Here is a 26,558-nt window from a genome sequence, read left to right on the forward strand (position 1 = left end):
TAAATATAAATAGTCTTGACTACATAGTACAGTTTATTAAACAAAAATAAAACTGTTTCTTTTACATGGCATGCTCTTTTTTACTTGACATTATGAATTAAGTGCACCCACAATATTGTTTTAAACACACCCAGTGTTCACCTGCTAAATTTTCAACAAAAAATGCCAAACAAATGAAGGATAATGAAAACTCAGGCGGTGTGCGGATGAATTTGTAATTAAAAGTGGCTTGCAGAAAAATATACAAAACAAAAAAAAGTCTACTACTTGTTCAGTAAACATAAAATTATCTTACTTTAGTCTTTCACATAGCATTCGCACCATGTTTAACATATCAGTCCACTTATTGAACTTTCAAAATAAGAACAACAGCATAATGAAAACCATTAAGTAAATACTGTCAGTAAGGAGGCGTGGTCGCCATTTTAATTCCGGGTAAGTTATTGATTTGTGTGCATAGAAGTTCAAGAAACAGGTGGAATATGCCGGAAAGCTGTGCATGTTGGCAAAGCCACAAACGGAGGAACAAGGGAGACAATATTTCCTTCCATAAGTAAGTGGTTTTGGTTCTTCTTGTCACTTTGTCCGTGATATTTGGATGATAAACAGCTGTATGTTTCCTGCTGTGTCGCCCGATGACACGGACCATTGACTCTTCACTTATGTCTAGTTGATATTTTCCACTGCTAGACCAATGTCTAATTAAAATACTTGTCGTTAGTGATTAAAATTGTTCGACAAGACTGGGGAATTTTTTTAAATTTGCACCTTAAAATAATGAGATTATAATGACCCACGCTGTGCCGCTCACAGTCACACCCACACTACTGACTTCAACTTGGTCAATAAAGGATAATTGTGTAAAAATATAATATGTATATAAATGTATTGTAATGGTTTTAGGAGCCACGCTGCATTGAACACAGCTGCTGCAGCAGGACGCCTCAGCTCAGCAGCTTGAACAGCGCAGATCCGTGTAACTTTCAACACTAATATTTGTGAATGTGTGTGTGTCCGAGTAAGTTTAATACTTCCCTGACATAATTTAATGTCATTTAATTTTACTGGCTTGATATCCAGGTCAAAATGACATTTTAACACGTGTTTTGCGAGCATTTTTCTGAGTGTGTTCAGTCGCGAATCTCCATTGAAAATCCATTAACATCTGGGTACTTCATCAATATTTTGCCCGGTTAGGAGACGTCATGTCGCTGTCCATGAAGGGACGTTTTCGTTTCAAAGAAAAAAAATGATATACAGATAATATCATAAAATGCATTAAAATTGTAATCCTGCGAAGTAATCTCCATTTTAACTAAATATACCTGTAATCTGAATACGTCTTTTTTTTTTTTCTGTAACTGTAGCGGAATACAGTTACCTTTTTTTGTATCCTAATTATGTAACGCCGTTACATGTATTCCTACATTAACCCTTTAAAATTGACCATGGAATATGACGGGTTCACCCTTAATCTTTAAAGTTGCCCACCCCTGATGCAGACAGTGAACTACTCATATTCATTAAATTACATGAAATGCCAGAATACATGCTTTCATGCACATAGAGTAAACATATGTCCCGCGACAATATATGCCATAACACACGCACACTCATTCATACTATACACAGATGACCGTGATGCATGCTTTGTTTTTGTTGGAGGTGAAATCATGCAAGCACTAACATCTCTCAAGGCATGCATGAGTAAGAAAAAAAAACCAACCTGCTTCATTTGCATAAATGCTCAACAATGGACACTGATGCTCAGTGTAATATAAATCTCTTAATGATTTTGGTGCTTTCCAATATTCCTCATCAGCATGAATCAGATTAAACCTGCTTTGCTGAGGCAGAAATTCATGTTTGTCTTACTGAATGTGCATTCCAGCACATTTGTTGCATTCTAATGCAACAAATTTGTTGCATGCTGCATATCTCACCCATATTGGCCTCTCTTCATTGGCTTCCTGTTAATTCTAGAATAGAATTTAAAATTCTTCTTCTTACTTATAAGGTTTTGAATAATCAGGTCCCATCTTATCTTAGGGACCTCGTAGTACCATATCACCCCAATAGAGCGCTTCGCTCTCAGACTGCAGGCTTACTTGTAGTTCCTAGGGTTTGTAAGAGTAGAATGGGAGGCAGAGCCTTCAGCTTTCAGGCTCCTCTCCTGTGGAACCAGCTCCCAATTCAGATCAGGGAGACAGACACCCTCTCTACTTTTAAGATTAGGCTTAAAACTTTCCTTTTTGCTAAAGCTTATAGATAGGGCTGGATCAGGTGACCCTGAACCATCCCTTAGTTATGCTGCTATAGACGTAGACTGCTGGGGGATTCCCATGATGCACTGTTTCTTTCTCTTTTTGCTCTGTATGCACCACTCTGCATTTAATCATTAGTGATCGATCTCTGCTCCCCTCCACAGCATGTCTTTTTCCTGGTTCTCTCCCTCAGCCCCAACCAGTCCCAGCAGAAGCCAGCCCCTCCCTGAGCCTGGTTCTGCTGGAGGTTTCTTCCTGTTAAAAGGGAGTTTTTCCTTCCCACTGTAGCCAAGTGCTTGCTCACAGGGGGTCGTTTTGACCGTTGGGGTTTTACATAATTATTGTATGGCCTTGCCTTACAATATAAAGCGCCTTGGGGCAACTGTTTGTTGTGATTTGGCGCTATATAAAAAAAATTGATTGATTGATTATTAAAATGAAGGCCACTTGGACAATACACAACTCCAACAAGGATAAACAATCCTGGAATTCTGCACTGGAATTCACATTATTGCATGTTTGTAATCCAGGACTACATGCGTGTTGTTTTTCATGCCATTGAAACAAACCCTCACAAAAAGCTTCAGGTCAAACGCTGAAATTGTTCTCACATTATTTGATAGAAACCAAATTCAAGATGGCTGCCATAGCTGCCATGTTTCATTAGTGATGGCACCCATGATTGGAAGGAACCTTAGTCTCATTGAGATTAAGCGTCTCAAATAGTTTTAGGTCAAACATTGGAAGTGTTTTCAAGTTATTTGATGAAAATGAAATAACATTGATAGGTTGGGGCATAATAATATACATTAGAGATCATCTGAAAAGTTTCATAACCACTAAAGATACTGTGCATTTTGGCTTGTATAATTTTTTCTTGACATTCCCTCACATGCAGTTGAGCATATATGACAAAACTGCATCCCAAAATGTCCTCCATGCAGTTCCACTCAGCATTAGCATTCGGCGCCCCTGTACGGCAACAGTGCAAGAGAGAAGATACCTTTTTTGTGATTTGTAGGAAATATTTCCGTTTTGAAGTTCTGTGGATGTCCAGCTGAAAGCGGAGTGAAAGTGAGTTTAATTTCACAGTTTTTTATGACAGACCAGAGATGCAAACAGAAAAAAAAAGGGAAGACTCCACACAGCTGGTACTATGGAACACCAGCGGGAAAACTGTGCTCAGAAGTTACCAGTTTGACATAAATCCTGAATGTGCAAATAAATCGCAAGCAAATGAATGATTTGTGTAAAGTTATAAAATAATGAGACAGGTTAAACAGCCATCTTGCCATTTCTTGTATTTGCAAAATAATTTATGTTGTGCATAATTTATGAATACATGACTGTGCATTTCTTTTAATCTCAAGAGAGACAGGAAAACAACGCCACAATCATTTTTCCCAGGTTCTTCCTAATCACATTCAAGGGAGACACTCTCATATTCACTTTCAAGCAGCAAGTGATGATACAAACAAAGCATAAGTGAAACTATAAATCAGAGGCAACACAATGAGGGGGGTGGGGGGATAGTTATCTTTCCTCTTTGGATTCCGGATTCTGACAGATGTGTGTAGAAAAAAAATATGGACTATTCTCAGACACAGTCATTTCTGTTATCTGTCTGCTTTCTATGGCTGCTGCACCAGTGACGCACTAAAATCATTTCCATTTCCACCATAATTACTTATCAGGGCATGAAAACGTGCCTGCAGCTTCCTTCCTGGCTAAATCCTGACCGGTTCCCAAACTGGAGAAGAATCGCAGGAAAAGAGAGAATAAGGAAAACCAAGACTCCAGCTCAGCAGCAAAGCTCACACAAACATCATGTGAAAATCAAAACAGATGACACATAATGACCCTAAAAACGACTCGATTGAATATAAACTTGAAAGAAGCGAACAGCTGCCTCCAACCTGTGGATCCAAATCCAGAAAGCGGCACTCATCCTGCATAAATCAAAGCAAATACACAATAAAGCTGCATAGTGGATCAAACAATCTAGAGAGTTAATTAGAAAAAAATCGGGAAAATTGGGAAGTTATGGGAAAAAAATAAAAAGTACATTTACTTTGACTTCTATTTCATGTTTTGCATTTTCAACTTAATTTCATTTGTTAATATACATCCATTCCTGCATTTAAAGCATGCAACACATTCCAAACAAACAAACAAACAAACAAACAAACAAACAAACAAACAAACAAACAAACAAACAAAAAACCCCAAGCAGGGCAGTTTATTATTAATATAAAGTTTAAACTGTCAATTTTACAGCCAGTTTTCTTGAGCCAAATTAGGGGATGATACATGAACATTCCCAAGTGACGGAGTATGTTTTTAGTGCAGGAGATAACAGAATATTTACAGAGGAATCCTTCATATGGTGATACAAGCACCAAATTTGGCAAAGTACACCTTAGATATTACCCTTTTGAAAAAACTGATGGGCCACTTGAAATTTCAATAGGCGGCCACATAGGGGTCAGTTGAAGAATTACATAGGGGTCAAAATATAAAAATGCTCCAGTCATATTGAAAATGATGTACAGTTACCAGAAAGACAAGAGCTTTTCCAAATGTTCCTGAAAATACATTCCATGATTTTTTTTTTCCACCACTCCCTGCTTTCCATATTTTCTTTTGTTTGAAGAACACAGTTGATGCTGCGGAGCTGCTGGCCAGGGAGCTGGATCTACCAGTGTGATTACGGCCGGCGTTCTTAATTAAACTTACACAGGTCTGAGTCAAAGCCTTTTTGACTGGTGTTGGTTTTTAAAGACATCTCGTCACACCTCGCTAAACATTGCAGTAATTTGCAGACACTCCAATATGTCCAAAACCCGGCTTATTCCTCTCTAGCTTAAGACGGCACAGCCAATTTAAACCTGGTGCTTTTCAGAAACCGCCCCTAAAACATCAATCATACGAGTGCTGAGAGCACCGTGATTTAAGAGACATCCCTGAATTCTGATTAATTTCACAGAGCTGACAGCCAAAACATATTGAAGGGATTAAGACATATAATGGCAATTTTGAAAACATAAATGACAGACTGAAAACACTTACTTTAAACACAAAGTGACTGATGGCACAGAATTCAATCTTTTTTGTTGTTTTTTTTGTGTTTTTTAAGGAAAAAGTTGATAAAATCAAAACCTCTCAGAGAATCTGAAACAGATCATTTTGGCTGTTTAACTTGATGTTGCTTTAAAGTTGGTGATGATTTGTCACTAATGACAGCGGGGTTAACAAAGATGCTTTTCATGGTAACTGGTGTCCAATCTGAGTATCTGAGGATTTATACTTTCTTGTATTTAGCACTGACCTGGTTAGCCGCAGAGAAGACACCAGTAGAAAATGCTTCATGTCAGTGGTTCACAAGCCACAAGAGCCTTGAACCAACAATCTGGATAATTTTTCCCCAGCAACACCCTGAATATAAAAGTTAAACACGTATTGATGCAGAACTAGTTTCTGCAGCCACAAAGGGAGCAACTAGAGCACAAAGGTTTCTGTCTCAAGCTACCACAGAAATGTCTTTGCACTTGAACCCTGTCCCCATGATTCTGGGTGTTGGACCCACATGGTGATGCCTTCCATGTTTCTGCTTCGCTTGGCAAGAAACTTCCCACCCAGGCTGATTGTGGAATAGGTCCAGGTGTCCCTATTTTGAGCAAAGTATCTGCATAACCGTAGGGTTTTTTAATCACCCCAATTTTGGTCCTTTATCTGGGACTAATTTGCATTGGAAGATTCTTCTAGAAGCTGATGTATCAGACTACACCATTCCCAGGATCGCACGGAGAATCTTTGTATTCTATGGGAATGACTTTGTTCCAAATTAGTGGTTACCACGTCAAGATTCATGATCGAGTGTCAACTAGCCATCAGCTTCCTCATCGCTGAAGACCCCAGTGATGAGAACACACCAAGGACACTCTGACGTAACACCTTGCGACTGCAGATAGATGGTGAATTTTGGAAGATACAGCAAAAATGAAGCAGAACGCCCTAGATGGTCAAACACCGGGAATCCAAAGTAATTACTTGAGGTGGTGGCTGCAGCAAACACAGCACAGACAAAAATGCTCCTATACGGGACTGAATGGATAGTGAAACTGATGGGCTTCATACACTCAACAAAAATATAAACGCAACACTTTTGGTTTTGCTCCCATTTTGTATGAGATGAACTCAAAGATCTAAAACTTTTTCCACATACACAATATCACCATTTCCCTCAAATATTGTTCACAAACCAGTCTAAATATGTGATAGTGAGCATTTCTCCTTTGCTGAGATAATCCATCCCACCTCACAGGTGTGCCATATCAAGATGCTGATTAGACACCATGATTAGTGCACAGGTGTGCCTTAGACTGCCCACAATAAAAGGCCACTCTGAAAGGTGCAGTTTTGTTTTATTGGGGGGGATACCAGTCAGTATCTGGTGTGACCACCATTTGCCTCATGCAGTGCAACACATCTCCTTCGCATAGAGTTGATCAGGTTGTCAGTTGTGGCCTGTGGAATGTTGGTCCACTCCTCTTCAATGGCTGTGCGAAGTTGCTGGATATTGGCAGGAACTGGTACACGCTGTCGTATACGCCGGTCCAGAGCATCCCAAACATGCTCAATGGGTGACATGTCCGGTGAGTATGCCGGCCATGCAAGAACTGGGACATTTTCAGCTTCCAAGAATTGTGTACAGATCCTTGCAACACGGGGCCGTGCATTATCCTGCTGCAACATGAGGTGATGTTCTTGAATGGCACAACAATGGGCCACAGGATCTTGTCACGGTATCTCTGTGCATTCAAAATGCCATCAATAAAATGCACCTGTGTTCTTCGTCCATAACAGACGCCTGCCCATACCATAAGCCCACCGCCACCATGGGCCACTCGATCCACAACATTGACATCAGAAAACCGCTCACTCACAAGACGCCACACACGCTGTCTGCCGTCTGCCCTGAACAGTGTGAACCGGGATTCATCCGTGAAGAGAACACCTCTCCAAAGTGCCAAACGCCAGCGAATGTGAGCATTTGTCCACTCAAGTCGGTTACGACGACGAACTGGAGTCAGGTCGAGACCCCGATGAGGACGACGAGCATGCAGATAAGCTTCCCTGAGATGGTTTCTGACAGTTTGTGCAGACATTCTTTGGTTATGCAAACCGATTGTTTCAGCAGCTGTCCGAGTGGCTGGTCTCAGACGATCTTGGAGGTGAACATGCTGGATGTGGAGGTCCTGGGCTGGTGTGGTTACACGTGGTCTGCGGTTGTGAGGCTGGTTGGATGTACTGCCAAATTCTCTGAAACGCCTTTGGAGACGGCTTATGGTAGAGAAATGAACATTCAATACACGAGCAACAGCTCTGGTTGACATTCCTGCTGTCAGCATGCCAACTGCACGCGCCTTCAAATCTTGCGACATCTGTGGCATTGTGCTGTGTGATAAAACTGCGCCTTTCAGAGTGGCCTTTTATTGTGGGCAGTCTAAGGCACACATGTGCACTAATCATGGTGTCTAATAAGCATCTTGATATGGCACACCTATGAGGTGGGATGAATTATCTCAGCAAAGGAGAAGTGCTCACTATCACAGATTTAGACTGGTTTGTGAACAATATTTGAGGGAAATGGTGATATTGTGTATGTGGAAAAAGTTTTAGATGTTTGAGTTCATCTCATACAAAATGGGAGCAAAACCAAAAGTGTTGCGTTTATATTTTTGTTGAGTGTAGTAAAGATATGTACAAGCAATGGTGACCCTGGGGACCACCAGGCCGAGTCTTTATAAATGAAAGAAACTGACAAACAAGGTCATTTCAACACATTTGACTTCCAAACTACAGCTATGTTGAAGGAGACAGAGAAGGAAGAAGTGTCTGCTTCAGTAACAGTCATACAAAATCCCTTCTGGAGGGTTGTGAGGACTCATGACGGTTTATTTCTCAGATTTATAAACTTTCTGTGCAGAAACGGTCCATCTCTCTCATGGACCCTGTGTACCTGGTTTGACTATACTCACTTTTCTTTTGTGGCTTAATCCATACAAAATCCTTTCTTCTGGGGTTGTGTGGACTTATGTTACGTATTTGAGTTTTACACTTAAATACCCCACTGACCATCTAGCCCAGTCTCACATCTTTTTCCCATGCCCTCATCACGAGAAGCTCCCCATTTTTGTGACATGGCTTTTTATTTTGCTGTTTATAATCCTCCCCTTCTCCCAATTCTAACCATAACCATAGCGTAAGTGTCTACCCTCCCCTAACCCTAACCACCTCAGACTCCCCCTGTCACTCCACATTTTGTGAATTTGTAACCCCCGTCACGAAAGGCACCCCGTTTTCATGCCCCCATAGGGACCCATAGATTAATCTACTGGGTTGGACAACCACACCTGCCCCTAATCCATCATAAAGCCAACATTCATGAACCATCCAGCAGATGTCAGACATGCTGATGGTATATTACACAGGCAAAACAATAACAAAGGTGACTGTAAAAACAGGGTCAGGTACTAGGTGCCAGGGACCAGGTTTGGCCTATTGAAAATTGGAGAAGGTGGGTAAAGTTGAGCTGACGATAAAGCATCATTAACTTGGAGACCATGTTAATGAGTTGGTGGCTCAGTGGTGACAGCATGGTCTTTTGTGCAGAAGGTTGCTGGTTTATCTCCTAGCTGGGATTGACACCTGTCCACCCAACAGTAAATCCTCATATGCTACTCTAACTAGCACTTCCCAAAACACCCAGTAAAGAGTTTGGGACACACCTCTAACCTTTAATATGGTAATAAACAGGAGGGGGTGGACCATCTAGATAGGGAAAGCCTCAAAAAAGTAACATACTTGTATTAACATTGACAATGCCATACTCAAAATTTTATGAGACTTTAACTTTCAATCGATGTCTTCTGGAAGATTCTGGGCTTTATTCAGTGACGTTCTCCAGTCATCTGAGTGCACCTGGTCCTCTGAAATGACCTGTGGTCAGCAGAGATGTCAGCAGTGCTGATGTGAGAACGCGTTACCTGGCGGAGCCACCATTCGCTGCCATTTTTGGAATAGGCATGTCTTGAGACAGTCCCGGGGACTGAGGTTGTAGGTCTTGTGCCTGGACATGAGCTCCTGCATGGGCTCCAGGATGACACACAACTGCAGACACAGCAGGACAAAGGACACGATCAGTTAAGACAAATTAAATTCAACATTTTATGAGAGAACAGTCCTGTTCACTCCTTTGGCTCTTATCAAAGTAAAACAAAACAACGCACATAAAAATGCCGGCGTTGCTACTCAATTAATCACCTGCAGACAGACTGGGAGTGATTAATTGTGCAGTAAATCTCGTTTTTATAGACACTATTAATAAAGTACCTTTAAAAAAACAGGTTTGTTGTCACAAAGTGGTTTAGAAAGAAGCGCACGAAGGCAGATAAAGAGGGAAAGATGGACGAGATGATACATTTTAATACGAGGAGCCTTTGTTAAGCTGTTTACACCTTGTGCCAAAATGTGTGAGACAAACACAAGTATGAACACATAAGCATATCAGTGCATCCCCCCCCCCCCCCCCCCCCCCCCACACACACACACACAAACCCGCAGTTAAAAGGTCTAAGTGCAAGATTCAGTCTTGAATAAAGTGTCAAACTCAGATCAGCTGCAGTGGCATGAACCAGGATTCGAGGTGTCATATTAAATACACAATACTGATGTCATGGAACAACTATAACAGGCTGATCAGTACCCAAATACATGCTCTTGGTCAGATCTCAGGGTGTCTGTCATTTGTCTATTTCACAGCTATTTATTGATGAAGATCTGGAGCATTTGGAGCATTTGGACAGTGCCAACTTTTCAATTTGACAATTTATATATATATATATATATATATATATATATATATATATATATATATATATATATATATATATATATATATAATACAAATAATGGATGGTAAGGAGTCCAACATAGAAAAATATTGGATTCAGAAAAGAGAAAAGTTATATTGGATGAGGCGTAGCCGAGTCCACTCAGTCTCCACTCAGATTGCAATAGCCAATCACAGATTAGCCTTTCTGTCCATCATTTACCTGTATTTTGGCATGCTTGGTGTCAGAAAGTTATGTTGGATCCAAAAAGGCTAGGACCAAAAGTTATATTGGATCGGTTCCCACTGACCAAAAGCGTTAGAGCTTACTACCAACAGCTAGCCAATCAGAGCGTGGCATACAAAGGTCAGGAACTAGCTGACAGACGGTGGCTGAAAAAATGGCAACAAACATGTCAACAACAGCAGAAAATCGTCTGCCAGCGAGGTTTGCTGACTTCACTGAGGAGGAACTGGTGGAAATATTGAACTCCAAGGATGCCAAAAACACTAAGAAGGTAGACAAGCACGCTACTGACGTTTTAGAAGCATTCATATGCTGTTCACAACAAAATAAATTGATCTAATTTACTTGACTCTTTGTTGTTTGCTTAATTTGGGAGGGGGTGGAGAACATAACAATTGATGGATGGCAAGTCATCTAACATGGAGAAATATTGGATGAAGAAAAGTTATATTGGACGAGGCGCTTGTCTGGACTAGACTTAGATGTCAGACATTCACAAGAATAGGAGACACCAAAGCACCATGAAAGGTGTGTGCTTCTTTAAACAACAGGCAAATAAGATGTGTCAGACACAATTTACATTTATGGTAGTGAATGACACTTGTCTGCATTTTGACACCATAGTTATTTATCTCCACAACTTTAACAAGATCACCACAAGAACCAGCACACAACATCCACAAATACTTCAACAAATCTTATTTATTTACAGTTCTGTCAGAGGTTCGTGGGTTTCCTGCTTTTAGAGTTACATCCATTCTTGACCTCAGTACACACACATAATGCTTCTCTCCTTGTACCACACAATTTTATTTAAACAATGGTGCCATGTTATTTTCACTGCTCAAACTGCATCAGGAGTGATTTATAGTGAGAGCAGCAGAATCACACCACATCGTGCCACATTTTGCTTTTCTTCTGTGTCAGACCAAGAAACCTTGGAGCTGGACTTTCTCAGCACTCTGCAGCTAGACAGTATTTCATCAGACTCTCAGAACAGAGACAGTTGTTTGTATTTGTTTCTGATCATCAAAGCAGTTAAAGTAAAGTAAAGTAAAATCCCCACAGTTGGTTTCATTGTCCCTTCACAGGAATTTCTGATGACTTTTTGCTCATTTAACCATTTGAAAAGTGGTGAGTGGTGACACATACAAGTGGTGAGCATGTGTAGAAAGTTGAATCCATCCATCCATCCATCCATCCATCCATCCATCCATCCTTGACACCCACATAATCCAGTTAAGGGTCACTTGGAGGGGAGCTACAGTAGTGTTGAGAATAACAGTAGTGCTATGTGACTAAAAAGATTAATCTAGGTTTTGAGTATATTTCTTATTGTTACATGGGAAACAAGGTACCAGTAGATTCAGTAGATTCTCACAAATCCAACAAGACCAAGCATTCATGATATGCACACTCTTAAGGCTATGAAATTGGGCTATTAGTAAAAAAAAGTAGAAAAGGGGGTGTTCACAATAATAGTAGCATCTGCTGTTGATGCTACAAAATCAAAACTATTATGTTCAAACTGCTTTTTTAGCAATCCTGTGAATCACTAAACTAGTATTTAGTTGTATAACCACAGTTTTTCATGATTTCTTCACATCTGCAAGGCATTAAGTTTGTTGGTTTGGAAACAAGATTTTGCTCGTTTACTAGTGTGCTTGGGGTCATTGTCTTGTTGAAGCACCCATTTCAAGGGCATGTCCTCTTCAGCATAAGGCAACATGACCTCTTCAAGTGTTTTGACATATCCAAACTGATCCATGATACCTGGTATGCGATATATAGGTCCAACACCATAGCAGGAGAAACACGCCCATATCATGATGCTTGCACCACCATGCTTCACTGTCTTCACTGCGAACTGTGGCTTGAATTCAGAGTTTGGGGGTTGTCTGACAAACTGTCTGCAGCCCTTGGACCCAAAAAGAACAATTTTACTCTCATCAGTCCACAAAATATTCCTCCATTTCTCTTTAGGCCAGTTGATGTGTTATTTGGCAAATTGTAACCTCTTCTGCAACCTCTTCTCCCTCAGCCCCAACCAGTCCCAGCAGAAGACTGCCCCTCCCTGAGCCTGGTTCTGCTGGAGGTTTCTTCCTGTTAAAAGGGAGTTTTTCCTTCCCACTGTAGCCAAGTGCTTGCTCACAGGGGGTCGTTTTGACCGTTGGGGTTTTACATAATTATTGTATGGCCTTGCCTTACAATATAAAGCACCTTGGGGCAACTGTTTGTTGTGATTTGGCGCTATATAAATAAAATTGATTGAATTGATTGATTGATGTCTTTTATTTAACAGAGGGACTTTGCGGGGGATTCTTGCAAATAAATTAGCTTCACACAGGTGTCTTCTAACTGTCACAGCACTTACAGGTAACTCCAGACTGTCTTTGATCATCCTGGAGCTGATCAATGGGTGAGCCTTTGCCATTCTGGTTATTCTTCTATCCATTTTGATGGTTGTTTTCCATTTTCTTCCACGCATCTCTGGTTTGTTTGTCCATTTTAAAGCACTGGAGATCATTGTAGATGAACAGCCTATAATTTTTTGCACCTGCGTATAAGTTTTCCCCTCTCCAATCAACTTTTTAATCAAACTACACTGTTCTTCTCAACAATGTCTTGAACGTCCCATTTTCCTCAGGCTTTCAAAGAGAAAAGCACGTTCAACAGGTGCTGGCTTCATCCTTAAATAGGGGACACCTGATTCACACCTGTTTGTTCCACAAAACTGATGAACTCACTGACTGAATACCACACTACTCTTATTGTGAACACCCCCTTTTCTACTTTTTTTTACTAATAGCCCAATTTCATAGCCTTAAGAGTGTGCATATCATGAATGCTTGGTCGAGTTGGATTTGTGAGAATCTACTGAATCTACTGGTACCTTGTTTCCCATGTAACAATAAGAAATATACTCAAAACCTGGATTAATATTTTTAGTCACATAGCACTACTATTATTCTGAACACTATTGTACCTCAATGAACAATGAGCAAGAGAGAGGTGGGGTACACACTGGACAGGCCACCAGTCCATCGTAGGGCAGCAAAAAATTCCAACTGTGCAGAACTGATCAAAGACATGATCAGAAGAGCCAAGGTAGACCAATTTGCATGGTTTATTGCACTATTGCATTATGCGATCTCCCCTATTCCCCCACCACCCCCACCCTTTCAGTCTGTTTTTGTTAACATTGATTTTAAATAAAATTATTTTATTTGCTTGTTTTTTAAAAAAGATTTTGTTATCAGAAAGTATTTTTCTAAAAAGCTCTCAAAAATGGGAGTCGTCTTATAACCATGGTCACTTGGTGCAGGTGATGGGTTGCGGCAAGCCCTTCTTGCCATCTAAACAACAAATTGTACTTGGGCTCACCCTAAATTAATTTGTGCCTCACCTGCACATTTTTTTTTCATGCCCGCCATCAAAATAGAGCCATTATAATTCAGTGCTAATGGTACAATCTAACATTTATGACATACCACGTCCACCTCTGCTGTCACTTTGAACCAACCTCCTGCAGCAATTAGAAGTTAACAGCGGGCAAACTGAACAAAAACGGACAATGAGTCCAACAATTGTTGAAGCTCTTACACATTCTACACTTCCAATCCTTGGTTTGTAGCTGGTCTGATAACTGCACTCTCAGGCATTGATGCCAAATGACCCTACACACTGTTTCCTGTTATGATGGCAGTGTTTTGATGCTGTGCAAACTTGAGGTAAAGTGAACATCCCTGTAACATGCCAATGCCGTGTTCTCCTCCCTCCTGACACAGTTCAGCCAACAGGCTCTGGCTCTCAGCCTGAAAGCAAGGTCTATTCTCAGACTGAATAGGAGGAAGCCGGCAGCTCCGATATGTGGAAAGGCTTAAATACTCAGAGAGAGACAGAAAGAGCAAGAGAGTGGAGGTGTATGAAGGAAAAAGGCCGGTTGTTGCCCCTTTAGCAAGGAAACTGTCAGTCTCTTTGGACAAGCTGATAAACACTGGGAAAGGTCTTTTAGAGAGACACATTATGACCAGTTTAATGCAAGGAAAGGGCGTATTCTACCTGAACATCAGCAGCAGCATGATAACAGTGAAGGAAAACAGTATTTACAAAGTGAGTGTGTTTAAAAGAAACACACACACACACACACACACACACACACACACACACACACACACACACACACACACACACACACACACACACACACACACACACACACACACACATAAATCTGTGAGTCTTTAAAGAATCACATCTGCATAAACTCATTTAAAATACAAATCAGACAGATTAAACAACATTACCTTTTTAAGAGACCAAAATAATCCATAGTGTACTGAAACATATATACAGTGCTGTGAAAAAGTGTTTACACCCTTGACCCTTTACATGTTAGATTCTTATTAGGACATCAAAAAACAAAACAAAAACTCAGGTCCTGTATATTAGAATTTCCAAAATTATGCTCTTTAAACTCACAGTGAAAGTAAATCTCTACAGTTTGACATAAATTAATTCAAAATCTAAAAACCAAAATGATGATGTGAATAAGTAAGTGCCCCCTTTAGTATAGCACATGTAAACCATCACTTTTATATACAGTTTTCTTCGGACAAGTCAGGGGATGGAAACGTGAACATTCCCAAGACACTGACTATGTCTTGGACATTATTTACATGAATTATGAAGAAAAACAAACAGTAAAGTACTCTTGGTAAATCTGTGTGGAGTAGATATGTTCTCAAAAACTGAGTGACTGTATAAGAAGGTGAAGAGTGAGGAAAGCCACCAAGACACCAGGACAACCCTGAAGAAGTTATAGATTTCTGTGGCTGTGATTGAAGAAATGGTGCAAAGTGCAGGTTTTGAGTGTTGCATCACCAGTTAGACAGCTTCATGAAGAAGTGGTGTAGACAAGGTTTCTATCAAAAAAGACAGGAACAAAAAAAACACTTGAAAGTTCAGCTACAATTTTCCAGAAGGCACATTGGAGATTCAAGCATAGATTTGATGTTTTGTTGAAATAAAATTATTCTTTGTGCAACTCCACTATGAATGCAGGAGTGGTGATGCAATACTCAAAACCTATAAATAAATAAATAATTTACATAACACCAATAATTAAGGAATACGAGGGCTGTCAATAAAGTATAGGTCCTTTTTATTTTTTTCGAAAACTATATGGATTTCATTCATATGTTTTTACGTCAGACATGCTTGAACCCTCGTGCGCATGCGTGAGTTTTTCCACGCCTGTCGGTGATGTCATTCGCCTGTGAGCACTCCTTGTGGGAGGAGTCGTCCAGCCCCTTGTCGGAATTCCTTTGTCTGAGAAGTTGCTGAGAGACTGGCGCTTTGTTTGATCAAAATTTTTCTAAACCTGTGAGACACATAGAAGTGGACACGGTTCGAAAAATTAAGATGGTTTTCAGTGAAAATTTTAACGGCTGATGAGAGCTTTTGAGGTGATACTGTCGCTTTAAGGACTTCCCACGGTACGAGACGTCGCGCAGCGCTCTCAGGCGCCGTCGTCAGCCTGTTTCAAGCTGAAAACCTCCACATTTCAGGCTCTATTGATCCAGGACGTCGTGAGAGAACAGAGAAGTTTCAGAAGAAGTTGGTTTCAGCATTTTATCCGGATATTCCACTGTTAAAGGAGATTTTTTTAATGAAAGATGTGCGGACGGGTCCGCGCGTCGGGAAGCAGCCGGCGCGGTGCGGCGGCACAGGAAAAACACCTCCGTGTTGATAACCATTTGTAAAATCCAGGCAGCTTTTGATGGCTTTCAGTGGAGTGAGTATATGAGAAATTGTTTAACAGCTGGACATGTTCCAACTTGTCCTTAAGGCTTCCAAAGGAGGTGTTTTTCCTGTGGCAGAGCGTCGCGGCGGCTGCGAGCCGACGCTGCAATCCGTCTGCACGTCTTTCACTAAAAAAAATCTCCTTTAACAGTGGAATATCCGGATAAAATGCTGAAACCGACTTCTTCTGAAACTTCTCTGTTCTCTCATGACGTCCTGGATCAATAGAGCCTGAAATGTGGAGGTTTTCAGCTTGAAACAGGCTGACGACGGCGCCTGAGAGCGCTGCGCGACGTCTCGCTCCGTGGGAAGTCCTTAAAGCGACAGAATCACCTCAAAATCTCTCATCAGCCGTTAAAATCTTCACTGAAAACCAGCTTAATTTTTCGAACCGTGTCCACTTCGATGTGTCTCACAGGTTTAGAAAAAATTTTGATCAAACAACGCACCAGTCTCTCAGCAACTTCTCAGACAAAGGAATTCCGACGAGGGGCTGGACGACTCCTCCCACAAGGAGTGCTCACAGGCGAATGACGTCGCCGACAGGCGTGGAAAAACTCACGCATGCGCACGAGGGTTCAAGCATGTCTGACGTAAAAACATATGAATGAAATCCATATAGTTTTTGAAAAAAATAAAAAGGACCTATACTTTATTGACAGACCTCGTACATGCCATTAACAAAGTACACTACAGCAATGCCCAAAAATCCCAAATTCAAGAGCTGAAAAAAGGTGTGACATACACTGACATACACCCATCCATACATTCATCCCCATCACTGTTTATCACAATTTCACAATAAAGCACATTTAAGTTGTCATTTACAGGTTTTTTATGACTTTTCATCCATGAATTTTGGTTGTTGGTGAATCCACTCATTCACATGCACATCTCTTCCTCTCTCTGCCCCACTTTCCATCTCTATTCCTTTCACACTTTTAATACCCGTGTATCAGCAGTCTGTCATTATTCAGCTTACCATCTGACCATCGCTTAAAGCTGATCACAGTCAGACTGATAGCTCACAGGATGATGCATTTACACCTCTTCTGCAAATGTTAAACACTTAATGTTTGGAGCATGTCTGGTTTTGTGTCATTTCTTTCAGTAAAAATCTCATACTGAAGTACACAAAATAAATGATAAACCCTGAACTTAAATCACAAGCCTCTGACTGACCCTCAGGGCACCTGAGCTTGACACCCCCGCAAATATGAAGGTTTTCTTTGGGATGTAAAGTGAAGTCAGGTTGTGCTTTGGAAAAGTCATCCACTGTCTAGACGAGGTTTAATATGAAATATTTTAATGCACATCACGCCTACATACTGACCACTCTCTTTTTCAGACTTAATATACAGATTTTAATTTTGATCTTATGAACCTGCACAGCAACATACAGGTTATACATCTGTTTTGTTGCTGTTGCAGTTAAATCCGACTTCTATAACTTTTTAAACAGCATATTTATTTTCTTTGATTATCATTTATTTAGTTATTTAGTTGTCTTCCCAAATTCCTACTTATAGTTATGGAAGCGTATTGCATTCACTTGATAAATTTATATTTTGGTTTGTTTTCAGAGTAATTATTTGTGTTTTTCTGAGTAATTTATTTTTTTGTCTGTTTTTCAGAATATTTATTTCTGTTTTTCTGAATAATTAATTTTTTGTCTGTTTTTTGGAATAATTATTTCTGTTTTTCTGAGTTTTCTGTTTATCAGAGTAATTTATTTTCATGGTTGGTTTTTCAGAGTAATTTTTTTCCTGATTTTCTGAATATTTTTTTCTTCTGTTTTTCAGACCAATTTTTTTTTCTGAGTTTAGGGAGCATTTGAAGATGTATTCATTCATTGAGAGCTCAATTTGGTAACAAACATGACATTTTTCAGTTTGATCAAGTTTTACTTTGTTTTACATTGATCTGGGCCCTGTCTTTAAGTCATGTAGATGGTATTATCATTAGTTTGTCGACTCTATGCAGGCACCTGAGGACTTTGTGGCTGTTCAGAAGGAAAGCCCATTCAGATCTGCTGGACATAGCAGTTTTTCTCCAGGATCAGTTGGACAGATATGGTATTCTCCATGGATACAGAATGATGCATTTGAAATGCATTCAGGCTGGCTACGTGGTGACTCAAGAAATAGTAAAAAAACAGAGAAAAAATAGTAAATAAATAAATAAAAATAAATTACTCAGAAACCCCCCCCTCCCCAAAAAATTACTCAGATAACAAACCAAAAAATAAATTATTCAGAAAAACAGAAATAATTATTCAGAAAAACAGACAAAAATAAATCACTCAGAAAAACAAATAATTACTCTGAAAAACAAATCAAAAAATAAATGTATCAAGTGAATGCAATACGCTTCCTTATATAGATACTAAAGTGAAAGAATTTTTAACATTTTTCATGTTCTTGCGTCATAATAATTTACTCAGATTTTCTACTGATTTATGGATTTGCCATCTCCGACTGATACGTCTCTTTTGGACTCACAGAGTTACTGAGGTCCTGCAGCTTGTAGTTCTTCATCTGACACGCCCCAACTGTTGCAGAAGTGTAGAAATACAACTAAAAATTATGTGTTGAGACATTTAATATAAAGCCTGAGTAGCTGAGGATAAGAAATCTGATTTCTTCTTATGTGAGGTGTTACAGCAGCAAGGAAGGGAAGTGACCACCCTATGTCATCATGCCATAGGCACAGGACACAATCTACACCAACTGACATATTCCCAAAAATCAGGAATCAGTATAGGACTTAAAACTGTTTAATAAATGGTTGGTTTGTGAGGTTTGCTTGGCAGGATTGGGTTAGTGGCTTCATGATCATTTCGTGGTGCAACTGCAGAATGTGCAGTAAATATTTCAAGTGTCTACTACATATAGATTCTGTCAGGACACATGTACAAATCTGGGAAAGCTTGAAGCAGGACAATGCAGAACTACACAGCCTGGACAGAAGCTGCTCACCTCTAGGTGGGGCTGTTCTTCCATCTCTGAGTGTTGGCTTCTCATCCTCCTGCTTTCTATTTTCACAATGTTTGGGTTTTCTAGACAGAGTTCTTCAACAAGGAACACTGAACTACCCGCTCTAACGGTAAATTAATTTCATATGGAGCTTTTCCATCTGAATCAGAAGCTCAAAGTGCTTTACTGTGATGCCTCACATTCACTCACTCACACACCAATGTCAGCATGTTGCTATAAAGCATTCATCTGTACACCAGGAGCAACCTCCCGATTAAAGACTTTGCCCAAGGATACTAAATATGCAAGTAAGTGGGCTACCATTATGGAGACAAGGGTTCAATTCCTGCTCATGCTATCTGATTTGAGTCATTGGACAAGACACTTAACCGTAATCTGCATGGTTTCAGCCCACCCAGCTGTAAATGGGTGCCATCCTTAGCTGGGGAAGTAATCTGAGATGGACTGGCGTCCCGCCTCAGGGCATTCATAGTTTCTCACTATGTAATGGCACTAATGGGCCTGAAGGCCTGCATAGGACTTATTTCTTCAAGTATATCAAAGCAAACCTAATGAGAAAAAAAAAAAAATCCACATATTTTGTGGTACAACAACACACATCAGCTCTGTTGCCCCAGCGACCTAATCCCGGATAAGTGGTTGAAGATGAGAGATGAGAGAGAGACAACACACATAAAGTTGCTGAGTTGATCCTCATGCAGTAACCAAAGGTGAAGGTGAGGGGGTTCTGTCGGACCGTGTCACTCAAAGAATGTGGTAAATGGCTATTAAACAGCAGAATGTCAGATGTCAGGTGTTACCGTGGAGCTCCTGAAATGTTTGTCAAGCATTCTCTGCAAGCACCTAAGACATCCTGTCTTAGCTCACTGGGTAACTTCCAGATCTCATAAACATATAATAAGAAAACAAAAGCGAGTGGCTTCAACTGTTAAAGATTTTATTTGAGGGAAACTCTTTCCATCCAGGTTCAGGGCCGTGTCACTCCGTCACTCCTTATACTAACTCTTCTTGCAGTGCATCACGGACAACGTTCAATAAGCACTGACCATCTGGGTCACCAAAATAAAGGATGAACAAAGCCAAATGTTTACTGTGTAATTACACATACTTGAATTATGTGTTTTCTGTCTGCTGTGGTTTTTGTAAAGAAATTCATTGTTATAGGAAAAAAAGCCATCCCTCCCTCTCTCCTTCTCTCCCTCCCCTCTTCCTCCGTCTTTCTTCTCTCTGTTATTATAAGCAGCGGACGTGCCGGTCCCCGATTTGTGCACCATTTCACAATTATGAGTCTCAACAGGGAGCGTTCATTAATGTTATGCTAATTTTCTGTATCCAATTAATTCTTCTCCCGCGCTCTCGCTCTTGTTCTCCCATTTGGAAATCGTAGCTGTCAGTCAGCTGCAGGGTAGGAAAACACAAACAGAACCCTGTGAAATAATTACCAATGCATTCATCTTATACATCCTATTTCTGTAAATTATATTTCTGCGGTAAGCTGGAAAAAACATGTATACACACAAGAAGTGAAGAAGGAATAAATGGTTATTGTTGTTTTGATGCCATGGACTTTTGAAATTATACGCCAAGGTTTCAAACACCCACGAGTCATAAAATATGTACATTAAAAAAAGAAAACCAGCTTTCAGTGTCACTAAGAAGAAGAATATGTAAATTTAAAGTCAAGGTATGACCTAAAAAATACTGCAAGAAATAAAGTAGGAAAGCATCAAGCTATTATTTGAGGAATGTTTGACTGTTTGTTTGTCCACTCTAAGAAAGGAAACACAGGGGTTTTAAATGTAATTAATACTATTATTTTCAATATACTTGCAATTGTTAATTTTAGGGATTTAAGTAATAATGTTTCATTTGATTTAATTAATTTCAACTACAATATTGTTTTGCACTTAACTGACAATGTTATGTGGAAAAAGTTACCTTATCTTTATCAATTCAATTCAACGCTTTATTTCTTTGAGCTCCTCTTAAACCAATTTACACCAAACTTGAAATGTGTATGAAGGTTGACTCCAGAATTGCCCTTAAAGGGTTTGTTTGGGCAAAGGCCAAGGTTAGTGGTGTTAAACTCAAAATTTTGATTCCCCCCCCAACTCTGATGTTCCCCCGCACAAGTTTGTTGGTGGTTTTTGAATGTTGCGGTTGAGGTCAAGTTTGCCAAAGGTCAACTACTGGAGTCAAGGTTATTAGGGTTAAAAGTCTAAATGAACGGTTTTCAGTGTGATTTTTGGGAACTGGGCACATACAGTATATACTCAAAAAAACAGACTCATTGGATTGGATTTCCATTTAATAAAGATATGTACTCTAAACTAAATTAAATTTAACTATCTTGCATGGATGTGTTTTATTTGAGTTGGGGTTACATATATTTATTAGATGGAAATCCTGCACATAATTGATTTGAGTCCATCCAGTGAGTCATTTTTTGAGTGTGGGTTCCAACATTAAAAAAAAAACAAAGAAAAAAAAAAGAAAAAAGAAAAAGAAAAATGAATTGTCAGTCATTGGCTCAAAGGTCACAGGACTCAAAATTCAAAATTAAGGTTTTTCCTCTCACATTTGCACCAAACCTGGCACACATATGGTGTGTTCTGGAACTTCCCAGCAAGAACATATTTATCAATTGACAATCATTGGGGTCAAGATCACAGGAGTCAATGGTCAAAATTAAGCATTTTCACTCTGATTAGCAACAAACCTGGCACACATATAGAGGTGGGTTCTGAAATTGCCCAGCAAGGGAAAATTTGCCAAAGATCAATCATTGTGACCAAGGTCATGGCACCAAAATTTGGTATGTTAAATAAGGTTGACTGCAAAATGACCAGAAAATAATTCATTGTGAAAAAGGAATCTGATTGTCACCCAGTTTGGAACAAATGTGGTAAAGCTTTCAGAATTACCCTGGCAAGTTCAGTCAGAGTTAAATTATTTGGGTGCAGCTTAAGATCATTGGGGTCATTGGTGATCAAGATCATTGGTGTATTATTATCTAGTGTGAGGAAAATAAGCTTCAAATACACCTTGCAATGAAGATTACTTTCCTCATGTTAGGCAGTAACACCCATGGGCATATGCAACTTTAAATCAATCAATCAATCAATCAATCAATCAATTTTTTTATATAGCGCCAAATCACAACAAACAGTTGCCCCAAGGCGCTTTATATTGTAAGGCAAGGCCATACAATAATTATGTAAAACCCCAACGGTCAAAATGACCCCCTGTGAGCAAGCACTTGGCTACAGTGGGAAGGAAAAACTCCCTTTTAACAGGAAGAAACCTCCAGCAACCAGGCTCAGGGAGGGGCAGTCCTCTGCTGGGACTGGTTGGGGCTGAGGGAGAGAACCAGGAAAAGGACATGCTGTGGAGGGGAGCAGAGATCGATCACTAATGATTAAATGCAGAGTGGTGCATACAGAGCAAAAAGAGAAAGAAACAGTGCATCATGGGAACCCCCCAGCAGTCTACGTCTATAGCAGCATAACTAAGGGATGGTTCAGGGTCACCTGATCCAGCCCTAACTATAAGCTTTAGCAAAAAGGAAAGTTTTAAGCCTAATCTTAAAAGTAGAGAGGGTGTCTGTCTCCCTGATCTGAATTGGGAGCTGGTTCCACAGGAGAGGAGCCTGAAAGCTGAAGGCTCTGCCTCCCATTCTACTCTTACAAACCCTAGGAACTACAAGTAAGCCTGCAGTCTGAGAGCGAAGCGCTCTATTGGGGTGATATGGTACTACGAGGTCCCTAAGATAAGATGGGACCTGATTATTCAAAACCTTATAAGTAAGAAGAAGAATTATAAATTCTATTCTAGAATTAACAGGAAGCCAATGAAGAGAGGCCAATATGGGTGAGATATGCTCTCTCCTTCTAGTCCCCGTCAGTACTCTAGCTGCAGCATTTTGAATTAACTGAAGGCTTTTTAGGGAACTTTTAGGACAACCTGATAATAATGAATTACGATAGACCAGCCTAGAGGAAATAAATGCATGAATTAGATTTTCAGCATCACTCTGAGACAAGACCTTTCTGATTTTAGAGATATTGCGTAAATGCAAAAAAGCAGTCCTACATATTTGTTTAATATGCACTTTGAATGACATATCCTGATCAAAAATGACTCCAAGATTTCTCACAGTATTACTAGAGGTCAGGGTAATGCCATCCAGAGTAAGGATCTGGTTAGACACCATGTTTCTAAGATTTGTGGGGCCAAGTACAATAACTTCAGTTTTATCTGAGTTTAAAAGCAGGAAATTAGAGGTCATCCATGTCTTTATGTCTGTAAGACAATCCTGCAGTTTAGCTAATTGGTGTGTGTCCTCTGGCTTCATGGATAGATAAAGCTGGGTATCATCTGCGTAACAATGAAAATTTAAGCAATACCGTCTAATAATACTACCTAAGGGAAGCATGTATAAAGTGAATAAAATTGGTCCTAGCACAGAACCTTGTGGAACTCCATAATTAACTTTAGTCTGTGAAGAAGATTCCCCATTTACATGAACAAATTGTAATCTATTAGACAAATATGATTCAAACCACCGCAGCGCAGTGCCTTTAATGCCTATGGCATGCTCTAATCTCTGTAATAAAATTTTATGGTCAACAGTATCAAAAGCAGCACTGAGGTCTAACAGAACAAGCACAGAGATGAGTCCACTGTCCAAGGCCATAAGAAGATCATTTGTAACCTTCACTAATGCTGTTTCTGTACTATGATGAATTCTAAAACCTGACTGAAACTCTTCAAATAGACCATTCCTCTGCAGATGATCAGTTAGCTGTTTTACAACTACCCTTTCAAGAATTTCTGAGAGAAAAGGAAGGTTGGAGATTGGCCTATAATTAGCTAAGATAGCTGGGTCAAGTGATGGCTTTTTAAGTAATGGTTTAATTACTGCCACCTTAAAAGCCTGTGGTACATAGCCAACTAACAAAGATAGATTGATCATATTTAAGATCGAAGCATTAAATAATGGTAGGGCTTCCTTGAGCAGCCTGGTAGGAATGGGGTCTAATAAACATGTTGATGGTTTGGATGAAGTAACTAATGAAAATAACTCAGACAGAACAATCGGAGAGAAAGAGTCTAACCAAATACCGGCATCACTGAAAGCAGCCAAAGATAACGATACGTCTTTGGGATGGTTATGAGTAATTTTTTCTCTAATAGTTAAAATTTTGTTAGCAAAGAAAGTCATGAAGTCATTACTAGTTAAAGTTAATGGAATACTCAGCTCAATAGAGCTCTGACTCTTTGTCAGCCTGGCTACAGTGCTGAAAAGAAACCTGGGGTTGTTCTTATTTTCTTCAATTAGTGATGAGTAGAAAGATGTCCTAGCTTTACGGAGGGCTTTTTTATAGAGCAACAGACTCTTTTTCCAGGCTAAGTGAAGATCTTCTAAATTAGTGAGACGCCATTTCCTCTCCAACTTACGGGTTATCTGCTTTAAGCTACGAGTTTGTGAGTTATACCACGGAGTCAGGCACTTCTGATTTAAAGCTCTCTTTTTCAGAGGAGCTACAGCATCCAAAGTTGTCTTCAATGAGGATGTAAAACTATTGACGAGATACTCTATCTCACTTACAGAGTTTAGGTAGCTACTCTGCACTGTGTTGGTATATGGCATTAGAGAACATAAAGAAGGAATCATATCCTTAAACCTAGTTACAGCGCTTTCTGAAAGACTTCTAGTGTAATGAAACTTATTCCCCACTGCTGGGTAGTCCATCAGAGTAAATGTAAATGTTATTAAGAAATGATCAGACAGAAGGGAGTTTTCAGGGAATACTGTTAAGTCTTCTATTTCCATACCATAAGTCAGAACAAGATCTAAGATATGATTAAAGTGGTGGGTGGACTCATTTACTTTTTGAGCAAAGCCAATAGAGTCTAATAATAGATTAAATGCAGTGTTGAGGCTGTCATTCTCAGCATCTGTGTGGATGTTAAAATCGTCCACTATAATTATCTTATCTGAGCTAAGCACTAAGTCAGACAAAAGGTCTGAAAATTCACAGAGAAACTCACAGTAACGACCAGGTGGACGATAGATAATAACAAATAAAACTGTTTTTTGGGACTTCCAATTTGGATGGACAAGACTAAGAGTCAAGCTTTCAAATGAATTAAAGCTATGTCTGGGTTTTTGATTAATTAATAAGCTGGAATGGAAGATTGCTGCTAATCCTCCGCCCCGGCCCGTGCTACGAGCATTCTGGCAGTTAGTGTGACTCGGGGGTGTTGACTCATTTAAACTAACATATTCATCCTGCTGTAACCAGGTTTCTGTAAGGCAGAATAAATCAATATGTTGATCAATTATTATATCATTTACCAACAGGGACTTAGAAGAGAGAGACCTAATGTTTAATAGACCACATTTAACTGTTTTAGTCTGTGGTACAGTTGAAGGTGCTATATTATTTTTTCTTTTTGAATTTTTATGCTTAAATAGATTTTTGCTGGTTATTGGTGGTCTGGGAGCAGACACCGTCTCTACGGGGATGGGGTAATGAGGGGATGGCAGGGGGAGAGAAGCTGCAGAGAGGTGTGTAAGACTACAGCTCTGCTTCCTGGTCCCAACCCTGGATAGTCACGGTTTGGAGGATTTAAGAAAATTGGCCAGATTTCTAGAACTGAGAGCTGCTCCATCCAAAGTGGGATGGATGCCGTCTCTCCTAACAAGACCAGTTTTTCCCCAGAAGCTTTGCCAATTATCTATGAAGCCCACCTCATTTTTTGGACACCACTCAGATAGCCAGCAATTCAAGGAGAACATGCGGCTAAACATGTCACTCCCGGTCCGATTGGGGAGGGGCCCAGAGAAAACTACAGAGTCCGACATTGTTTTTGCAAAGTTACACACCGATTCAATGTTAATTTTAGTGACCTCCGATTGGCGTAACCGGGTGTCATTACTGCCGACGTGAATTACAATCTTACCAAATTTACGCTTAGCCTTAGCCAGCAGTTTCAAATTTCCTTCAATGTCGCCTGCTCTGGCCCCCGGAAGACAATTGACTATGGTTGCTGGTGTCGCTAACTTCACATTTCTCAAAACAGAGTCGCCAATAACCAGAGTTTGATCCTCGGCGGGTGTGTCGTCGAGTGGGGAAAAACGGTTAGAAATGCGAACGGGTTGGCGGTGTACACGGGGCTTCTGTTTAGAACTACGCTTCGTCCTCACAGTCACCCAGTCGGCCTGCTTTCCCGGCTGCTCGGGATCTGCCAGGGGGTAACTAACGGCGGCTAAGCTACCTTGGTCCGCACCGACTACAGGGGCCTGGCTAGCTGAAGAATTTTCCACGGTGCGGAGCCGAGTCTCC

General features: G+C 40.1%; 1 protein-coding gene across 5 annotated transcripts in view; it reads right to left on the reverse strand.

The window, feature by feature from the left end:
* Positions 1 to 26,558, reverse strand: part of ldb2a (LIM domain binding 2a) — a 270,416-nt gene that overhangs the window by 37,861 nt on the left and 205,997 nt on the right. For all 5 annotated transcript variants that reach the window (XM_034182057.1, XM_034182054.1, XM_034182058.1 and 2 more), the window contains exons 6-7: positions 9,314 to 9,437; positions 3,268 to 3,321 (exon numbers count right to left, since the gene is read on the reverse strand). In XM_034182057.1, coding sequence (XP_034037948.1) covers positions 3,268 to 3,321; positions 9,314 to 9,437 — 178 coding nt within the window. The remainder of the gene's footprint in view (positions 1 to 3,267; positions 3,322 to 9,313; positions 9,438 to 26,558) is intronic.

The sequence above is a fragment of the Thalassophryne amazonica genome, chromosome 11, assembly GCF_902500255.1.
Source record: "Thalassophryne amazonica chromosome 11, fThaAma1.1, whole genome shotgun sequence".
Taxonomy (NCBI): domain Eukaryota; kingdom Metazoa; phylum Chordata; class Actinopteri; order Batrachoidiformes; family Batrachoididae; genus Thalassophryne; species Thalassophryne amazonica.